This window comes from Cucumis melo, chromosome 10, assembly GCF_025177605.1.
Source record: "Cucumis melo cultivar AY chromosome 10, USDA_Cmelo_AY_1.0, whole genome shotgun sequence".
Classification (NCBI taxonomy): Eukaryota; Viridiplantae; Streptophyta; class Magnoliopsida; order Cucurbitales; family Cucurbitaceae; genus Cucumis; species Cucumis melo.
The window spans coordinates 4,246,395-4,266,973 of NC_066866.1; the positions used below are offsets into that span (position 1 = coordinate 4,246,395).

General features: G+C 29.8%; 2 protein-coding genes and 1 pseudogene across 2 annotated transcripts; 2 read left to right on the forward strand and 1 right to left on the reverse strand.

Annotated features, from left to right (window-relative positions):
* The first annotated feature begins 2,696 nt into the window (after positions 1–2,696).
* On the forward strand, positions 2,697–5,874 carry LOC103488897 (putative caffeoyl-CoA O-methyltransferase At1g67980). The gene is made up of 5 exons (XM_008447826.3): positions 2,697–2,890; positions 3,148–3,236; positions 3,365–3,509; positions 4,390–4,521; positions 5,399–5,874. Exons 1-5 carry the CDS (start codon positions 2,837–2,839, stop codon positions 5,681–5,683), a joined length of 705 nt encoding a protein of 234 aa, XP_008446048.1. The 5' UTR covers positions 2,697–2,836; the 3' UTR covers positions 5,684–5,874.
* Positions 5,875–6,548: 674 nt separating this feature from the next.
* On the reverse strand, positions 6,549–7,411 carry LOC107990783 (uncharacterized; annotated as a pseudogene).
* A 7,963-nt stretch (positions 7,412–15,374) lies between these two features.
* On the forward strand, positions 15,375–20,491 carry LOC103488893 (uncharacterized). Its single transcript, XM_051091262.1, has 9 exons — positions 15,375–15,542; positions 17,226–17,339; positions 18,319–18,383; positions 18,752–18,867; positions 18,974–19,028; positions 19,202–19,322; positions 19,456–19,503; positions 19,924–20,018; positions 20,179–20,491. Exons 1-9 carry the CDS (start codon positions 15,440–15,442, stop codon positions 20,290–20,292), a joined length of 831 nt encoding a protein of 276 aa, XP_050947219.1. The 5' UTR covers positions 15,375–15,439; the 3' UTR covers positions 20,293–20,491.
* The last annotated feature ends 88 nt before the right edge of the window (positions 20,492–20,579 follow it).

A 20,579-nucleotide genomic window follows, 5' to 3' on the forward strand; every position in this document is an offset into this window, starting at 1 on the left:
TAACTTATTTGTAAGATATTAAGATAGCGTGCCAAATTTGCTTTAAAAATTCAAATATTAACTCCTAGGTTTGTGGAGTTCAAATTTGACTTTTCTTTGTTGATTATTTTTATCTACAAGTTTTATATAATTTTATAATCATATTTAAAATAAAGCTTCCCGTTTAATTTAAATTATTAAAGACTTAAGGTATGTTTGGATTTGCATTATCAAATGAATAAATTAAGAAATAAGTTGTTTTGGAAAAAATATCACGTGCCTGACAATCACCTAAAATAAATTTTGAAAAAATAAGTTTATAAAATAATATGGTTTAGGATAAACACCTAAAACCAACTTTTAGAAAAATAAATTTTGTGTGTCTAATGGTTAATGTCCCTAAGTTGGTCATGTTTTTGTGACAGTTGTTGGCTTATTTTTGTCAATTGTTTTATGATAACAGTTATCGGTCAACTTTTGTCGATCGTTTTTCTATGTCTGTTATTGATCAACTGCAACGACTACTTTTTTTTTTTTTTGTAATTGTCATTCTTTGACTTCCAATGACAATTGTCGGCAACCTCTCATTACCATTTTACTGCGAATGTCCCCGACCACCTCAAACTACCATCCTCGATGATCGTTTTCGAACTTCTATCAAAATCTCCACGGATAAATTCTCTCTCTCTCTCTCTCTCTTTATATATATATATATATAAATCTTTTACTCTATTACAAATCAAATAATTTTTTTTTGCCTAAGAACACATTTGAAAAAATAAAATCGTTAAATACATATGTATTTTTCTTTAAAAAGTTTTTAGAAAAAATGTTGAAATGAAATTGTAATTTTTAGAAAATATTTTTTTAAATTCATTTCACATAGGCCCGTAATCGTACATATTTCGACCCAATATGTATACTATATATATTAAAAGTGTGGAATTCTTTAGAAACATTTTTAAAGTAAATTATCCTCTTGATTTTGAATTATTACACCTATGCCATTTCAATAGTATTTATTTAATTTAATTATTTTATCCGATAAAACTTTTGAATTCTTATTATTCACAAACGTATAAAAGCCCAAAAACAACTATGTTGTTTTTTAGATTCAAGATAATTGTTAAAAACGTTTAATTTGACAAAATATAACAAAATTTTAAATTTTATCGATGATAGATGTTGATAAATACTTATATATATTTTTATATTAGTTATATCGATAGACAGTCATAAAGTATATCAATGTCTATCATTGATATAATCCAAAATTTTACTATATATTATAAATATTTTGGTTTATTTTATAATGTTCATTAAATTTATTATTATCGTTATTATTACTAACATTATTAAAATAAATGTAAAATAAATGCAAATGATGTAACTTCTTTCTTTCTAACCACCACAAATTGATTATTTTGATTGTCATTCTTCACCAACACCTACAACTCTGTACTTTCTTCCTTTTCTTCCTCTCAAGTCTCAATGTATTATCGAACAAATAAGAAATTAGTAGAAGTTTTGAGTTTTCTTATGTTATTATTAAATTTTATATTTTAAAATTCTTTTAGCTTAGTCTCTTTTTCATCTAAATTTTAAAAGAATTTTGAATGAGGGTTAAAGAACTATTCATATACCAATGTAATACTCGATGTTGCATTTTGAACAAACGGTTGTATACTATCAATACATCAAAGTTTATACCTAAAGTGTACATTTTAAATCAATACTCATATAAATTTAAAATACCTAATGTATATACTTTAGTATATATCATAATGATATTCTCCATATATCCCCCCCCCCCCCCAAAAAAAAAAAAAAAATTATTATCTTGTACAAATCTTTTAATTTTGTGACAATTTTAATGCAACATACCCATAAAATTGTATACTATCGGTACGTTTGTTTGTTATTATCGTCACACACCCATAAAATATGAATTGAAATATTACAAAATTATAAAATTATAACAAATAACAAATCACGATCGAACAATTTTAGTGAGATACATAATGATAGGTAACATAGATAATACGTGATGCGCTGATCTATTTATTTATATATACAACTACATTAATTAATTATATTTTCTTTCTAAGATAAATGAATGAAATATATCGAAAAGTGTTTGAGACAATGAGTTGGAAAGCTCGAAGTCGTGGACTTCATTTTTTTTGTTTAGTTGGTGGAGTTTGTGAGTCTTCGAACTAAAAGAACATCAAATTCATACCTTATTGAACTTCTTCTATTCACAACTCCAAGAAAACGATTAGATTTAATAATCTAAATCCTAGATTATTGTATAAATTATAATAATTTGTATAATAGTTATGTTTAGGTTACGTAAATTATTTTAATTTTAGTTAATACAATATGAGTTTGAGATATGAATTATTTTAGTTTAAGCAAAAAAAAATAACAAACACAGAAACAAATAATAAATATAAGAAAAGTTATAAAAATTAAAATATTTGACAAAATATTTACGCTTTATAATAAAATTAAATATAATAAATTTTGTTTTTAATAATTTTGTTATACGATTTTTCTATTTTTTTAAAAATCTCTAAATATTACGAAGCAAATGAGAATTAAGAAAAAAAAACTACAAAATCGCATTCCCCAAAAAGTACCAAAAAAGTTCAAAATTCGACTCGAACACGTTTTAATTAGCTTTTTTGAAATTACATTTTCTAAAGGAAATGCGTATTGGTTAAGCTAAAAAGTAATACAAAGCTCTATCCACTAATGTTTATCCAATGCCCATATTCCCCTAATTAAAGTCTCTTTTACACACTATTTAACGCACAACATTTCACCGAAATCATCTCACACTTTTCAACCAATAATGGCGAACGATCAGAAAGAAAAGAACATCCTCAAGAGCACCGCTCTTCTCCAGGTTCGTTCATATATTACTAATTCCAATCTCAACTCCGTTATTTGTTTCACTCCAATTCCTGATCTAATTTATATATCCATCTTATTCCATACACTGCGTCCTGATTGCGTTAATTACTTCCCAATTCGCTACAGATTTTTAACTAACCTAAATCCTTGAAATCCGATTACGTTGATTACTCGAGATTACGCTACAGATTAACGAAACTCAGCAATCGTTGTTTGAAGAAATGTATGTATTTGATTGATTGATTGCAGTATATTCTGAAAGCCAACTCCTATCCGAGAGAGCATGAACAGTTGAAGGAACTCAGGGTAGCGACGGTCGAGAAATTTAACAAGCCCAAGTGAGTTTCTGACTCTTCATTCCGTTTGATTCGATTTTGAAACGATTTTGGATGGATTTAGTCGGATAATCGTGTAAGAACAGAGTGGTTAATAGTTTAGATTAGTAACTCTGGGGATTGTGTTGCAGGAGTATGATGAGTGTACCGGTGGATGAAGGATTGTTTCTATCAATGCTTTTGAAATTGATGAATGCAAAGAAAACGATAGAGATCGGCGTGTTCACTGGCTATTCGCTCCTCACAACGGCGCTTGCATTGCCCGCTGATGGCCAGGTTAGTTTTGGCTTAATTAGTTTCCCCCTTAATCTTCAGCTAATTTAACTAATTAATTAGTTAATTATATTATCTTCTACTATCGTTAGTTTCAATAATTAGTTGATGCCCTCTTTGAACTTTTAACTTAAAATGTCAATCAATGACAAATCAGTCCATCCAAATTATTTAAGATTTGTGTTTGGTTTCATTTGTTATTGTTTAATTATGAAATGTGCCCTGGGTGGACCATCAATCAAAACTATTATAGTAAAATAAAGAATAATAATAGATATCTCTAGTAAATAGGTAAAACTTATCAAATCTCTATCCTCTCCTTTCTTTTGTCATCTAATCCTTTATTTTTTCAACCCAATGGCTCTTCTTATGAATGGTAAAAAATTGAAACTATAGCAAAAACCTTAAATGGACTAAGAATAATTTGATAAATTTTATCAATAGTTTCAATTTTTTTTTTGCTATGTCTTTATATTTAAAATGTTTAACTCCTAGCTATTCTGTTTTTTAAACTTGTAAATTTACTTTCCTCGATTAATTTTTAGTTGTTTATATTTTAGAATTGTCTTAAGACAAATTTTAAAAATCTAAAAAATAGTTCTACATAAATAAACTTAGTCGTAAAAGATGGTTATTTTCAAATAAAGTAAAATAAAAAATTCAATATAACAAAGTATCACAACAAATTATTATTCGAAACTACAAATTTAACGTACTTATCACAAATTCAAAGGTTTTTTTGGATTGGTTTTTACGTAAATGGAACAACTTTTTAAAAAGCAAGAGACTTGTTAATATATTAACATTTAGAAAGGTGGATTAGGACTTTGAAAGATTTATTATAAACTTTTTTGTTTAAGTTTGTTTTATATGGAATGTGTAGATAACGGCAATTGATGTGGATAGACAAACGTTCGAATTTGGTTTGCCATTTATAAGAAAGGCGGGAGTTGATCGCAAGATCAAATTTGTGGAATCCCAGGCGTTGGTTGCCCTCCGTGACCTCATCAAGAATGTAAGTTCCTTTCTCTCTCTCTCTTTTTTTTTTCTCTTAAATTGAGCTTTTTAAAAAACAACAAAATATTAATTAAAATTATATAAAAAATCATTTTTTTTAATAAAGTGGAAGCATAAGTACTACACTTTATAAAATAAAAAGTTAAATTATAAAAACACAAATTACAAAGTTCATGGTATATTCTTTTAGTAGTTTCTAGCAAAAAGCTAGTTATGTGTCATAGCTTAGGTGTCTGTGCTTAAAAATGATATGAAACGTTTTATTAAAAAATGACCTATAATCTTTTGGTTCAAATAAATAAAGTTTTGAAATTTTATATTTTATTAATAATAAACTTTGATATTTACAACATTGTAAATTAGTAATTATGAGACATAACAAATTAAATAATTACGGTATATAATAAGATTTCAGATTCTATTAATAATAAACATTGATATGATATCCGTATGCTCTATCAGTGACAGTGATAGAAGTCTATCCGTTTCTATCATTTATAAAATCTAAAGTCTTACAACATGTAAATATTTTAATTTATTTTACTATTTTTAAAAATGTTTCAATAAATAATTTAGAATAGTAATATAAGCTAAGGGAAAAATACCTAATTGATGCGATTACTGGCTGAAAGCTTGAAACCAATTCAATTTGGGTTGGACTCTATTCAATAAGGGTCATTTGGGCTAAAGAAATATACAATCCGAACAATTGAGTTGGATCTAAAATTACCTAAACCAAACTCAATCCACAAACACTCCTAATGGTTTGCTATGTCTGATATAATTACTAGTTTACAAATCAATGGAGAAGAGTTTGATGAAAACTAATTTACTTTTTATCAAAGAAATATGATATTATTGTTTGTTTGAAACAGGGCAAAGAAGAGTTTGATTTTGCATTTGTTGATGCACTGAAATCAGAGTACATAGAATATCATGAGTTGCTTCTAAAATTGGTGAAGGTTGGTGGAGTAATCGCCTATGATAACACACTGTGGTTTGGATTAGTTGCGCTAAGCGACGACGAGGTCGATGAAGGTTTCAGGAAGAACAAAGTTCATGTGGAACGGTTTAATGCTTTTTTAGTAAATGACCGGCGGGTGGAAATAGCTCTCCTCTCCATTGGAGATGGTGTCACTCTCTGTAGGCGCATCAAATAATTTAGGTCGTCTTTCCTTTCAATGGTAATAAAGAAAAATGTGGACGACATTTGATAATTAACTTTTATGTATTTCACTGTGTTCTTTAAACGTATCGAACCTTTGGAGATCTACTTCTATTCAGCTTTGTAATCAATAAACACAAGTTAATCGACGAACTAAATCGTTTAGTCGAATTTTGTGTCTGAAAATTGTGTTTTATCATTATCATTATAGCTACTATTTTTCTTATTGTTTCGACTAAAAATGATTAACTTGACATTTTATAGCTATTACTTGATAGGTAGAGGTGCAACGGTAACTGTAAAATTGACATCTTTATTACTATCATTATCTCTTTATTCTAGGGTAAAAAGTTTTTTTTTTTAATTTTATTATATATATATATATATTTATTTATTTATTTATTTATTTATAAGTTTAGTTTGAAAAGTTGTAGTGACAAATTGAGGAAGAGGTGTAAAGCATGGACCAACTTAACATGTGAGGGATGAATAACTAGACAAAATAATATTGGTTATTTTAACAGTTTGTTTATTATCAAACTATAAAGTGAAAAGCAAATTTTGATTTCAATTTAACTTAAAACTTAATCCTTATCTTTGTCGTGCATTGAATTATTGCTAAATCTAAATACAAAATATTATAACTTAGACTTAAAATAGTCAATACCTTAAACACAGTATAAGAATCACTGACAAACATAACAATCCAGTATCTGAATGACTAATAATTCGAAGTTCAAACAGCGAAAGCTACACAGCAGCAGTACCTAACCTCTCTCCAAATGAAGGGTATATACTTACATTTGATTTGTTTTGTAATATGTAGTATCATATTCTAGTGAAAGGATAAAGGGCCTAAATCACTGCATAGAGGAATCTTAAGTCTAGAAAAAGTGATTTGTTATTATTCTTCAACCTTTTCCCAACTCAACTGGCTGTTAACAACATCAACTTAGAGAAGAATATTCACCATCCAGTGATTGATTGAAGCTAGGAATTGCCCAGTTGGAAAAGATATATATAAACAAAAAGTCAATACTAACTTTAGAACATTTTACTACTTCCATCACAGCAACTCCCCCAGCAGCTTTGATTTTTTCAATGATATCATTTGCTTCTTCCTTGGTCACCCCTTGCTTAAGAATTGCAGGTACTTTCTCAACCAAATCTTTTGCCTCCTTGAGACCCAGATTAGTGAAAGACCTTACTTCTTTAATCACCTTAATTTTTGAAGCACTGTCGAACTTCTCTAACTTCACATCAAATGCGGTTTTTTCTTCCTTCTCCTCTGCCTTAGACGATCCTGCTGCCGCCCCTCCTCCTTCGACCTTCGGTACCAACGTCCAAGCCATCCACTGAAATTGGCTGCTACTTAGGATGTCTAAGTCTTTCAGAGAGTGTCGGACCGATCTGGCAACGCTCATTGGGAGGCAGTGTTACAATTCTTTCAGCAAGTTCAATGATTTTATCTGAGGGTGAAGGCTTAGGGCCATATGGATCATAAAATGGTGGATATTTGTGTATTTTTGGCTTGGAATTCGGGTCTCTGGTAGTAAAATCTGGCTGAAAGAAGCGAACCTGCGACAATCCAATTATTTTGGTGAGTGTGGAATGGACTCGAAGGGATCTTGCAACCATAGTCAGCTTCATTATTTGTTCAATTTAATGTCGGTGAGAATTATTGCAGCATGGATCAAAAAACCTGAGGAACGTGAAAACAGTTGTTTTTAAAATATGATAGAACTCGGATATGTTAAAATATAAAAGATAATGGAAATATAAGATGAATCAAGTGTTCAAAATACCTGAACGCTCTTGATCTAGCGATCACTCACAAACCCTAATTCACTCACCAAATATCGAACATCCCCCTTCTTCTCTACCCACTATATGTACAACCAAACTTCACTAACAAACTACTTAACTGTTTACTAATACTCTTAATGTTCCTCTAATATCATCCCTATTAAAATCCCTGAAGAATACATCAAGTCATAACCATCCCTCCCTCTCACTTCCTCTCCAGATCGTGAAGGAAAAAATGAACAATTCTAATATAAAATTGTCCACTAATTCTAACAAATTGAATAAAAATATTAAGTGGTACTTGGAGCATTAAGTTGAGTTCTAAAGTTTGGAGTTAAGAAATTTGTTTTTGGAGTGCATATTGTTTAGTCTAGAGTTACGAAAAATTGGATAGAGGTAAAGAGAAAGAGGGGAAGATAGAGTTTCTTCATAAATATGTAACTTCATAAGTTGGTGGCCAAACACTCCTATTAACATAGATGAAAAAATGTCAGTTTTCTCCTTGACTCCCCCAGATTTACTCACGGCATAGAATTGTTAGAAGTTAACTCACATTCATAAAAACCTAAGAAGAGATTTTAGAATGTTACCAGTTAAAGCTTTAAATTCTATACTACTATTCTCCAAGAAACCAAGTTAGCTCCTGTTGATCTTCCTTTTCTGATCAAATTGTTCGAGGCATTCCAAAACCTCAGGGTGGTCTTCACTCTTCACTCTTCTTTTGATGAGAAGAAATGAACCCTCTGGCACATTCTTATTCTGTAGACCAAGGTCTCAGTGAAAGTGATGGAAGCTTTTAATGTGTCTTCTCCATCATTATTAAAATATAAGTTCTACGTCTTAATTTGAGTTAGTTACTGTTGTCAGTAGACCTGACTCTTGGACTACAACAATAGAAGAAGGTGAATCTCACAGACATGAGGGTGGAGGGCTATCACAAACCAAAGACTGAGGGTAGAAGAAGGTGAAACTTTAAAATAGTCTTTCAACAAAACCAAAACGTTCGAATAAACTTTCAACACCCTTATAAATAGAACTTTCATACTTTTTAAAACACTAATCTTTCAATACTTTCAATCAAGACAGAACTTCAATCAACAATTTGTACAATATAACTTTCAAACCACAAAGTAAGAAATGTTACATAAAGCAGCCCGGCATATATGGTTACTCGTTGGCAACATCGGCCATTCATTCAATCAGAGATGTTGATCAACAATCGACCAGAACAACACTCGAACTACTTAAGTATGAGGCCATGTGAGTGCAACACACATGAGTCTTCGTTCCAAATAACGCCAAACAAAAAAAAAAGTGTTTTCTCATAAATAAGCTTATCAGATCAAATACTGTTAATTATACATTTCCATACAAGCAAAAACTGACATTTCCAGATAGCCCCTAACAAAGTTCATAAAAATTTGAAAGAAAAAAAACATTCAAATAACATTTTCAACGGTAAAACTGATCAAATCAAAACATTTAAATTTTTTAAAAACCTTCAGAAGTAACCCAAAAACACAAACATTTTCTTCAAATTCAGCTGAAACACTTCAACTATAGTTTCAAACAATGACATACTTTCATTTGGCAAAACCAACTAAAATATACAACACACTTTCAGTCAAACATGATTTCTAATAGGAAAACATTAAAACCATCCAAAACAATTTCAACGTTTTATAAGTTACAAAACAAGCTTTCGAACATATTTTCAAACGTTCATGAACCCGTGAAATTTATATTTTGGAAGGGATTCTGAAACTAACTACCTCATCGACATTTCTATGATGTCGATCCAACTCTCAGAAAGCCAACACGTTAAACATATTGATCAAGTGTTATAACTTGGTTCAAAAACCATATTTGGCATCGAGAGATTTATCCAAAATCAACCATAAACCTTAACAAATCCCCCTAAATTAACACGAAGCTACAGCTAACAAACTTTCACAAGTCAAAAACTGATCTAATACACTTAATTCGAGTCTAAATTAGTCCGAAGATGTGTTCGACCTTCCCTTAATAAAATACTTAGAAATTTACCCAAACACAATAACAATTATAGAGCTCCAAGAGTCCAGAACAACATGTGAACACTAAAATCCATTCTCGGAGTCGTGCTCACAATGCAAGGCAGATTCGCTAGTGAACATAGAATGTCTTCGAGTACAGAACTGCGCGTTCGTCCAATCTTCGCTGCTTTACGCCTGTGGTTACTGGCGGGTCGCCGGAGAGGAAGGCTGAGAAACGTGGGTTGGCGGGTGTATGATGTGGAGAAAGGAAGGTGTGTAAGGCTTTTTTTTTTTTTTTTTCTCTCTCTAAAAAAAATGGTTGACATTTTTTTACAATTTGTTAAAAAAAAAATTGTCTTTTCAAAAATATAAAAAATGAACAAAATATTTAGGGTTCTAAAAGCGTAGAGGCCCATTATAAAATACCAAAAATACCCCACAACTAGATATGATTATAATTTAGAGACATCTTAAATATGGTTACGATTTATCTTTTTAATTACCACGTTTAATTTTGTTAGACGATTGTTTAGGTTTAAATTTGGTTAGACGATCGAGACCCAAATTTAAATGATTTTTTTTAATTTGGTACACAACTTTTTAAATTCTCTTGCTACACAATATTTCTTTACACGATCGTTTACATTTGACTACTCCAATGTAAATGATTTTTTTTAATATTCTTTATACACGATCTTTTAGATTTTGTTATTTTTTATATACAATCGTTTAGATTTGGTTGTCTAAATGTAAACGACATAAAAAAAAGGAAAATAAGAAAGACTGAAAAGAAATCGTAGCGAAAAAAAAATGAAAAGTAGAAAGACGATAGAAAGAAATCAAAGCGGAAAAAAAAAGAATAGGAAAATAACAAAAACGATGTAAATTGAAAAATAAGAAAGATGATAGAAAGAAATCGCAAAAAAAAAAAAATGAATCACGAAGAAGAGAAAGATGAAATGACAAACTTATAATATTTAAAAAATGACTAAATTTATGAGTTTTGTTACACGGATCGTGAATAGTTTGGTGTTTCGTTACCTTTACAAAAGTTTCCCTTAAAAATTCTCAATTAACTTAATAAATATTATTTCAAAATTTTAGTTTATTACAACTTTTAACTATTTTACATTTATCATCTTTTTATTTTTTTATTATATTGTTTACTATTTCTCCTTATCAAACTAAAATAATCTAAATACTAAACATATACTATTATAATCCAAACTAAAATAATCTACAAACCATAACACAAAATATTCTGATGAAACTTAGGACTATAATATTTCAGCATTTACTCTAAACACTCCCTAGTAGATGATAAAAACACATTGTTTTTTTTTTTTTTTATATATATATACCATATTTTGTAATATATATATTTTGCTATATTTGAAATCAATCATAAACGTAAAATAAACCTTTTTTAAAGTTGGAAAGAGCCAATTAACAATCTTGTAAAAATATTTAAGTCCTAAAATCTTCCGTTGTTTTGAAGTGGACAATTTTATTAATTTAATTGTTAATTTGAGATTAAAGAGAGTATTAGACGATTAACAAGAAAAGGGAAATATTAATGCGAATAACTAATCACTGTCAACAATATATTTATCGCTAACGGTAAGAATATACATATATTTATTTATTTTAAAATTAAGGATACTCCTCGAATTTTCGAGGTATTTTCTATAGGCATAGATAGTTTTCATCCAAAACAAACGAATATTATATTTTTAAATTTTTTTCTCATTCGAAAGTTTAATATATTTTTTTTTGCCACAAAATACAAAATTCATTTACAGAATCTAAAAAATATATAGATAATGTACCTTCTTGTCTATCCAATCTATCCCAACAATTCAATCATGTTTAATTTCACAAAAAATTATGAGTATGATTCCTTTTTTTTTTTCAAAACAACCTAAATATGAGATTTAATTTCAAATTCTAAATTAAAAAAAAAAAAAAAACACATGGATATGAAAAAACCTCTTTATCCTACTTTGATCCGTTTTAAAATTTATTTATCCAAAATTAGATTAGAAGAACTCAAATAACCCAAGCATGACTAACAATTAACTACGGTTAATAAATCGACTTGATTTAAAGTTAATCTAAGCTAAACTAAAAAATCAAATGAGAGCGAAATAGAAATATTAAATAACAAATATTTACCTAATTTACAAGTGTAAGGCATTACACATAAACTCATACGAGAGATTTTTTTTTTTTAATTCGAGTGTGTTGAGGTTGGCTTCGTTTTGTAATGATTCATTTATGCCTTTTGGTATAGGTGTGCTTGTGAATCAAATTTTGTTTGCAATGTTAATATACATAAAGGAAGTGAATATTATTTATGTTATATACATTAATATACATCAATGTTAATATTCAATATTATTCCTACCTGTCTTAAAGGAAGTGAAAATTGTCCCTACAAACCAAACAAACACGAGTCATTTCAGTATGCTTTGTCCTTAAGAGATCACTCAACATAAAATTGTCTAAAGCTAAGCACGCTTAATTTTAGAGTTCCTATGATTAAGTCGTCGAAAAGAAGGAAAAAAAAGATACACCTTGTTGGTATAGGTAGTAAGTATTTTCTTAAACTTACTTTCATGTCTTCGAGATCTCTCTCATTTAGATGCAATATCAATTTATTTATGTCTCCCTCCTAAAGTTAGGGTATTTATACATAAATTCCATTTCTTTAAATAAAATGATATTATCGATATATTTGAAATCAAGCAAATGGTACATTTGTGAAATGAGGGCGATTAGTAAAAACTAAACCGCGAAGTAAGAAATAAAAGAATCTAGATGTTTCACATGAGGTTGGAAACATAAAAGATACGGCTCCAAGAGTTTTGGAATGTAGCATTAATTAATTGGCTAAGCATGATTATACACATCGATTAACAAACAAATTAAATTGAAAAATGCTAATTATTATTGGTCTCTTGATTCTCCATTTTAGACGTTGTAACCCCTGACTTGTTATTTTGTCCCCTTTTAGGTAGACTTTATGAAATTTAATTTTAGAAAAATAAGAAAAAAAAAACTAACACACGAATTTCATTTAGATACTCTCAATTTCTCTACTTTGAATAAATTTTAAATTCAATTTTCTACCATTAATTTATAGTTGATTTTTAATATTAGCTCGAAAAATATATTCATATCTTTTATTTTCTTACTCGAAATTTTTATATTGTATAATTAATTTTATAAAAAAAAGACTTATTTGATAAATACAAGATAGTAATTTAGGGTGATGATAAGCATGTGAACGGAACCAAGGCCACGTAGGTGCCACGTGGCATATAAGTGACGTTCATAACGATAAATTACAACAACCGTCGCTGTGTGTTTCATTTGTTTTTCTTATTCCTCCGTTTTTCAAGTAACTTTGGATGCTTCCGGTCGGGGCATTTTTCGGACAGATTCCTTCATGCATCTAAAAATAATCAATCCAATAATTCGACGTCTTTTCCAATGAATAATCCTCCGTTTTAATCTTACATCAAAACTAACCTATTACATTATGCTTTCTATTTTATACTTTTTTTTTTTTTAAATTTAATTTAATGCACATTTAAAAATTTATTAAGATCTGAACTTAGAGGTCACCAAGCATTTGTATAACATTTTTTTTCTGCATGTGGAAGTCAAGATTCGATATCTTTGATCATATCAAAACGCTATTAAAAAAGTTGGAAATTGTGTTAGTACTACGAATGTATCATACACCACTTTGTTTACACTATAATGTTTTTTCATTGAATACAACGAAAATTGAAAAAAAAAAAAAAAGAAGAAGAAGGAAGGAAGGCAAAATTGACATATTTATAAAATCGCATTAATATCGCTCACAATAAATGATAATAATTTTAAAAAAAATTCATACAACTGTTGTATACAAACTTTTACTTGAAAATTGTTATATCGAATTTGAAATATTTTTTGATTGGGTAATTATAATGGATAACAATTTTTAGAATAATTATTAAATATGTAGCAATATTTTAGAAAAATTGTAAATATAGCAAAATCTATCAATGATAGACTTCTATTGTTGATAGACTCTTATGGTTTATCAGTGATATAGTCTATCGACTCCTATCATTGATAGATTTTGACAGATTTTGCTATATTTGCAATTCTTTTAAAATGTTGCTATATATTTAATTATTTTGAATATAATTGTTACATTTGCAACTATCCATTTTTGATTTGTTTGGAGTTTATTTACCGATGTTTCCATGTGAGCTTCTAAAATGTTGTCGTAGAAGCAATTGAATCTTTTCTCACATGTGTGTCTGTCTCTATTTTTCTAGCAAGTGCTTGTATATATACTAAGAGTGTTACGTTGGTTTTAGAGACCAATCTATTTAAATATAATTTAGTGTATTTCACGACCATATAAAATATTATTTATTTTATTTCATTGTTGTAAAAATCTGTGATTTTATATAGTTAATAAAATTATAAATTATTCTCATTAATGAAATAGTCTAAGAGAAAAAAAAAAAAAACCAACAAACAATATAAAAGTTTTCCTTGGATAAATACCTCAAATAAACCTTTGATTAATAATCTTAAAATTCAATTTAAATATGAAATGGAATCTCTACTTCGACTAGTGATGGAAAAGTTATTTATATTGTAACTTAATTTATTCATCCAAAAATGAAAAACAATATTTTACACGTTTATTTTTTAAAAATTATATAAAGAGCGTAAATAGTTTGTTTCTTTTATTATTTTTTTTTAAAAAAACCACTCTTATCTATTATTATCAACTTTCCTTGTTATTTCTAGTTTAGTTTATATTGTTTTTCTTTGTTAAATTATCATTTTAATCGACAAATTTTTGTTGTATTTAATCTCCATACTATTAAACTTATAAAAGTTATGTCGATTGATTTTTCTTTTTTCAAATAGCATATCCAAACGGTCGTGCTTTTTCAAATATATTAAACGAAGCTTATTTACGTGACAACTTTTTTACTGTACATTAATGCTAAAATTGAATGAAGATTAAAATTAGACAATAAAAAATTATTGAAATACCATTTTGGTTCATGAAGGACAATTTCATTCCATTTCAATAGTTGGAATTTAGTTTATGTAAATTTAATAAATATTGAATTCAGTCTATGTTAATGATTTGTTGGAGAGCATGTGATATAGGTGAAATTGGACATGAAAAAAGAAAAAAACAACAATAAGTTCAAGATGGAATGGATTTGAGCTTATACAAATCTAGTGACAACTAACCAAGTGGATTAATCATATTAATCATAACTTAATCAAACTTAATTAGGTCAACTCTTCCACGCAACAAATCAAAATCATTATCGTTCCAAAGGAAGTAAAAACATCTTACTTTTTCCACAACTACGTATTTCTTGCTTCACTAAATATTAACTTTAAACGTATAGCGTTAATGTATGTTAATCAATTCAAACCAATCGAAAGGATTATAATTAATTAAAATTTAGGGGTTTTTTAATATAAAAAATTGACAAACTATTTATATTTCATACAATAAAATCACTTAAAGAGAAAATTTATTGTAATTTTGAATGAAGCGTAGATATTTGGTCAAAAAGTTATATTTTTTGACCATTATTTATTATTATTTTTTTTCATCGCTATTGAAATTAAAATTAAATTTTAACTTTTTAATTAGGAAAACTATGAAAACTATATACAAAAAGTAGAATTAAAAAAAAAAAAAAAAAGAAGGGAAAAACTATGGAAAGGAAAAACTATTCTTCCAAGAAAGTTTGTTTGAAAATACAAAAATTGTTAACATTTGAAAGTCTTAAAATGGTATTATTTAAATTCCTATTGCTTTCTCATAATCTCATTTCAGTTGCAGTTGGTCGGAGAATCGTCGAGATTATCGGGCGTCCGGCGGTGAGATGAGTTTAGTCAACACTCACAGAAGCTCTGCGCCGATTCGTTCCCTCTCTCCTCCTTCATCCTCCATTTCCCGTTGCTCTCACACTTTCACTTCCTCTTCTGGTAAGTAATCCTCTCTCTCAACGCTTCTTCTCTATTTGTTGTTCTTTACGTTGTTTCTTTCCTTTATCACTGTCTCATCGCTACCCCTTACTCTGAGTAGAATCAATACATTTTCTCTTGTTTTTCAATTCGCCTAACCAACTCCTGAACCGCTTTACTGAACGGATTTGTAAACTTCGTTCTTCTTATTTGTCGAGGATTTCTGGGATACTGTGGTTTTGTGGCTAATTTGGAACTTAATTAGAGAAATCAAGGGGCTACTACATTTCTTCGAAGAACAAAAGAATGCAGGACTCGGTTTTGATAATGAACAGGTGTGATGAAATGAGATGTTTAACGCTCCATTTCATAACCATTTTGGTTTTTGAAAATTGTGCTTATGAACTCTACTTCTTACACCCTATTGGTTTCTTTGTTTTTTTGTTATTTTTTTTTGCGTGTATTCAAAATTCAGTATAGTTTTGAGAATGAAAGTTGGAATTTGGAATTTGTTTTGAATTCAAATCTTTACTCAAGAAAGACGAAAACCATGACCGAGTATGGTAAGAAAAGAAGCTAAACCAAATGGTCATTAAGTGGGATCCGAGTTATTCTGCGGCACTTTATAATCCTTTGGGAACAGAGCCATGGGGTGAAGGTTTATTGCCTATTCAAGTAAGATCAGCATGTATATTTAACGATTGCTACTTTGGATCCTTTTGAACAATGCTTACGTGTATGCTGTTCTACACATTCCCATCTCATTCTCTGTAACGCCTTAGGACTAGGGCCAGGATTCAGAATTCAGATTTGGCAATTGACGTTCTCGACATTCCCCTCGACCTGATTATGTCATTCTTGAAAGTTGTCTCCCTTCCCAATAGGTCACTCAACGGACCTTAACTTTGAAGTTTCTATGATTGAGCCACCGAAAAGTTCTTTTAAGCTTTTCTTAACCATAGTTTCACGGCTTGAGGATCTATCTCATTCAAATATGATATCGGTTCATTTATGTCACTTTCTAAACTTAGAACGTTAGATTAAGAATGTATGATCCCTGGTTACCTTGTTTTAAGACACCATTAAACTTGACCTTCTTTGGGGATTACTGCAAGTTTCGGTCAGATGCACGCAAAACAATCTCAACTGATACTGTGGGGTTATTTTTTTATTTTTATTATTTTTTTCTATAAGGCTGGTTGTTATTATTAAGAACAGAGAGAGTAAATAATACCTTAACACTTTATTGAATGATATAGAAGACACTTAGACACACATATAACCAAGTACAAGATGAATTAAAATCAACAAATAACTAACTGATATTTTTACTCTAATTGTTCTTACAAATATTTCCAACCCCCACCGATTGACTTTTCTTTATGAAAGAGGGGAATGAGAAAAATGGAAAACGAGGTAGAACCTAGAAAGGCCGGATACTCTTTTTCCATGTTACTCATTGATAAATGGGAAAAGTAATCCTCCACGAGCATAGTAAAATCATCAGAACTGGTTTCTACTCAAGTTGCTGTTATGATTTCACTCAAGTGTGATTCACAAATCAAGTTATTTAAGTTTTATTTCATTCAGGATTGAAGGACAGCAATGCATGTATTCAAACTGCAGAAAGGGAATGGCTGATTTAGTGGGAATAATTTTAAGTCTAATCTTAAATTTTTTTAATCTAAATGATTTAATGTGCAGATTATGTTACGTGTGGAACACCAACTTGGATTGGGAAGGGAATCACTTGCATTTGCTTCAAGCGGAAGGGAAGTTTTGAGCGAATTTGTATCAACCTGACTCCTGTACAGGCAAGTAAATAAAAAACTGTCAAATTGATTGGGGTACGAAGCGGAAGTTGTAGAGATATAAACCATAAAGTTACCACTACCATCGTGGGTGCAATTATGGTTGAATTTACATTGATCACTGACATTCTGTTTCTGTTTTTGTTATTTGCTGGCTTTTACTTGCAAATAATGTTTTAAAAGGTTAAAGGTGGCCTTGATGCCTTTTATCTTGAAGAGGCGACGCGCAACCCTCGAACTAAATTAAAACTCAATTGGTATAACCAAGTATTGCCAAACTTGGTAGTCATATAAAAGTGTAAAAAAAAAGATGCCCCTGCAATTTTTATTAAACAAGAAGTTTTAGAAGGATATCTTTAACATCACTACTATTATCATTAATAAGATTTATTTATACAACTTTTTCTTAGATGTTCTTAAAGTCACAACTGTAAAAGTAGCAATAGTTCAAATTGTCACAACTTGAACCTTTATATATCGTAAGAATGTGACAAATCAAAATTATTTTTCTAACCATTAGGTGAGGTCTATCGTTGTGTTTTCAAAAGGCATAAGCTTCTTATGATTCAACAAACACTTAAATCTCAAGGCTGAAAGTTAGAGCCTTCAGCCTCCATATCTTTTTAAAACATAAGTTGCAACTTGCAAGTTAGGTACTTCGTGCTTGCTGGGTGGATTATGCTGCTTAGAAGTTCGATCTTTTTGTGCTGTTACCGTCACACAGTGTCATTGCCTTGTTTGAAAAAGAAATATATTGTAAACATTTGGTCTCAGATTTTTATTGGAGATAAACAAATTTACGATGTGGGGCTAAGTTAGCAGAAATCACAGCAATCACACACGTTCCTTAAAAATAAGACGTTTCCTCCCAATTGATAATTTTCAAGGCAACTATATATGTACTGTGTGTGAGTACTTTAACTTGATGAAAATCAGTGCATTGCCGATTGCCTTAGAATAACATTTACATTCATGATCTCAGGAAGATAGGTTAAGAAGATTAAAGCACCGCATGAAGGTCTACTTTGATGGTTCAAGAATTGACCACCAGGTTTGCTTTTCTGGTGGAAAAATAAGCACCCTTTTACACATTTCAGTTTATCTTATTTAGTCTCCAATTGGAAATGTTTCTTGCAATTCGCTTTTCAGCATTGGAGTTTTCCCAATTTCAGTGAAAGGTTTCTCGTATATCTATGCTTCTATGTATATAAAAGACCACGAGGTTTGCTTATATTCTGAAATTTGATGCCTTAGTTTAATAATCAGAAGATTCCTCAACTTGAGTTCATATCTGGAATAGCTTCTAAATTATTAGTATCATTTTCTTCTAATGTAATTTTACATAATCTTTATGTTATTAGTTCAATGTGCACACTTTGCTTTCTAGAATACTTATTATGAATTTTTCACCAAGGACAGGAGGCTTTAAGAGCTCTGTGGTATGCAGCTTATCCTGGTCAAGAGCTTCAAGCGTTGGTATCAGATCAATGGAAGGAAATGGGATGGCAGGGAAGAGACCCGTCAACTGATTTTAGGTTGTTATTTTGCTATATGAGTTGAGGACTGCTTGTTTATCTCTTGTATTACCTTTTGGCTCGTTATCTCATTTTCATTGCTCTGAAAAGCTTTTACCTAATCCAGAGGAGCTGGATTCATCTCTTTGGAGAATTTGTTGTTCTTTGCAAAGACATTCTCAGTAAGATCCTCAACTTCATTTGACCAAAAAAAAAAAAAAAAAATCTTTTGTTTCTTTTCTCCTGAATGGGCCAAAGAGTTTATGAACTTCATTAATAACTCCGCATAGGGCCCTCCTAAGTGTAACATGTTTTTATGCTTTCACTAATCCTACTTGTCCTTTTATTGTTTCAGACTTCTTTCCAACTTCTGTTGAGAAAACAAGGAGGAAAGCCAGCTGCTTGGGAATATCCCTTTGCAGTTGCTGGTGTAAATATCACATTTATGATCATGCAAATGCTTGATCTAGATGCTTGTGAGTAGCAAATCCATTCATGTGTACCGTTCTACATATAAATATACCATTTAGGCTGCAACAATATTGGAGCTTCATTTTTATTCAATTCTAGGAAAGAGAACTAATGCCAACTCACCTTTTTCAAATGCAGCAAAACCAAGGACTTTTATCAGATCGGTTTTCCTGCAGATGTTGTCAGGTATTATCTCTAAACAGAGAAGCACAGACACTTTAGTTTGACTAGTGTGCTTGTGTCTGTGTCTGTATATACTTGTTGAACACTTATCAAGACACTTAGTAGTTAGTAGTATAACAAATGTGTTAGACATGTGTGTTAGACATGCATAGAATACTTGTAAAATATTAAATTATATTTTTTAAGTATACAAATGTATCAATTCATTTACTTTGAATTTTCTTCTGTATAAAATGATATATATTTTTAAAAATGTATATTCTCATAAACGTGTCCTTATTACGTGTATGTCAAGATTCTTTAAAACTAATAGGTCATAGTGTCTATGTTATATTGTATTTGTATCCGTGCTTCTTAGTCTCTTAATGTATTCTTGTAACGTGTCAAGTTTGACTTGGTTGCTACGGTATTTTCTGATAACAGAGAATGAATGGGCATTCGACTTGCTTTACTGCGTTGCGTTCGTTGTTATGGACAAACAATGGCTGGAGAGAAATGCTACCTACATGGAGTTCAATGTAAGAATAAATTAACGGACTCAACTCAAGCTTTTATTCACTTCAAGAGTTTAATTCTTTTAAAAATAGAAAAGAAAAAGAAATCTCTCTGCGAGTTTGTAATAATTATAGCATAAAAAGATCAACAAAAATGAATAATTGAACTATCCATTTGTGGTAGGATGTGTTGAAGTCCACCAGAGCTCAGTTGGAGAAAGAACTTTTAATGGAGGATGTGTTCAGGATTGAAGACATGCCTTCTTACAACCTTCTTTTAACATTAGATTACAGGTAGAATAACCTGTCTCACCATTCTCAAGGAAGTGTTAAAGTTAACTATGTGTGTGTATGTATGTAGTGCGCTTTATATATATATATATATATATATATATATATATATTTAAGGGTAAAAATTATTATTTTGGTCAATACATTTTGAAGTTTGTTCAATTTTGATTTTTCTATTCGAATTTTTACTTTAAATTGTTTCCTTATATATTATAATGGTTATGACGTGAGGAAACAAATAAAATCTACGATCAACAAATTGCTTAGAGATTGTATTTGAAGATAATTTTTTTT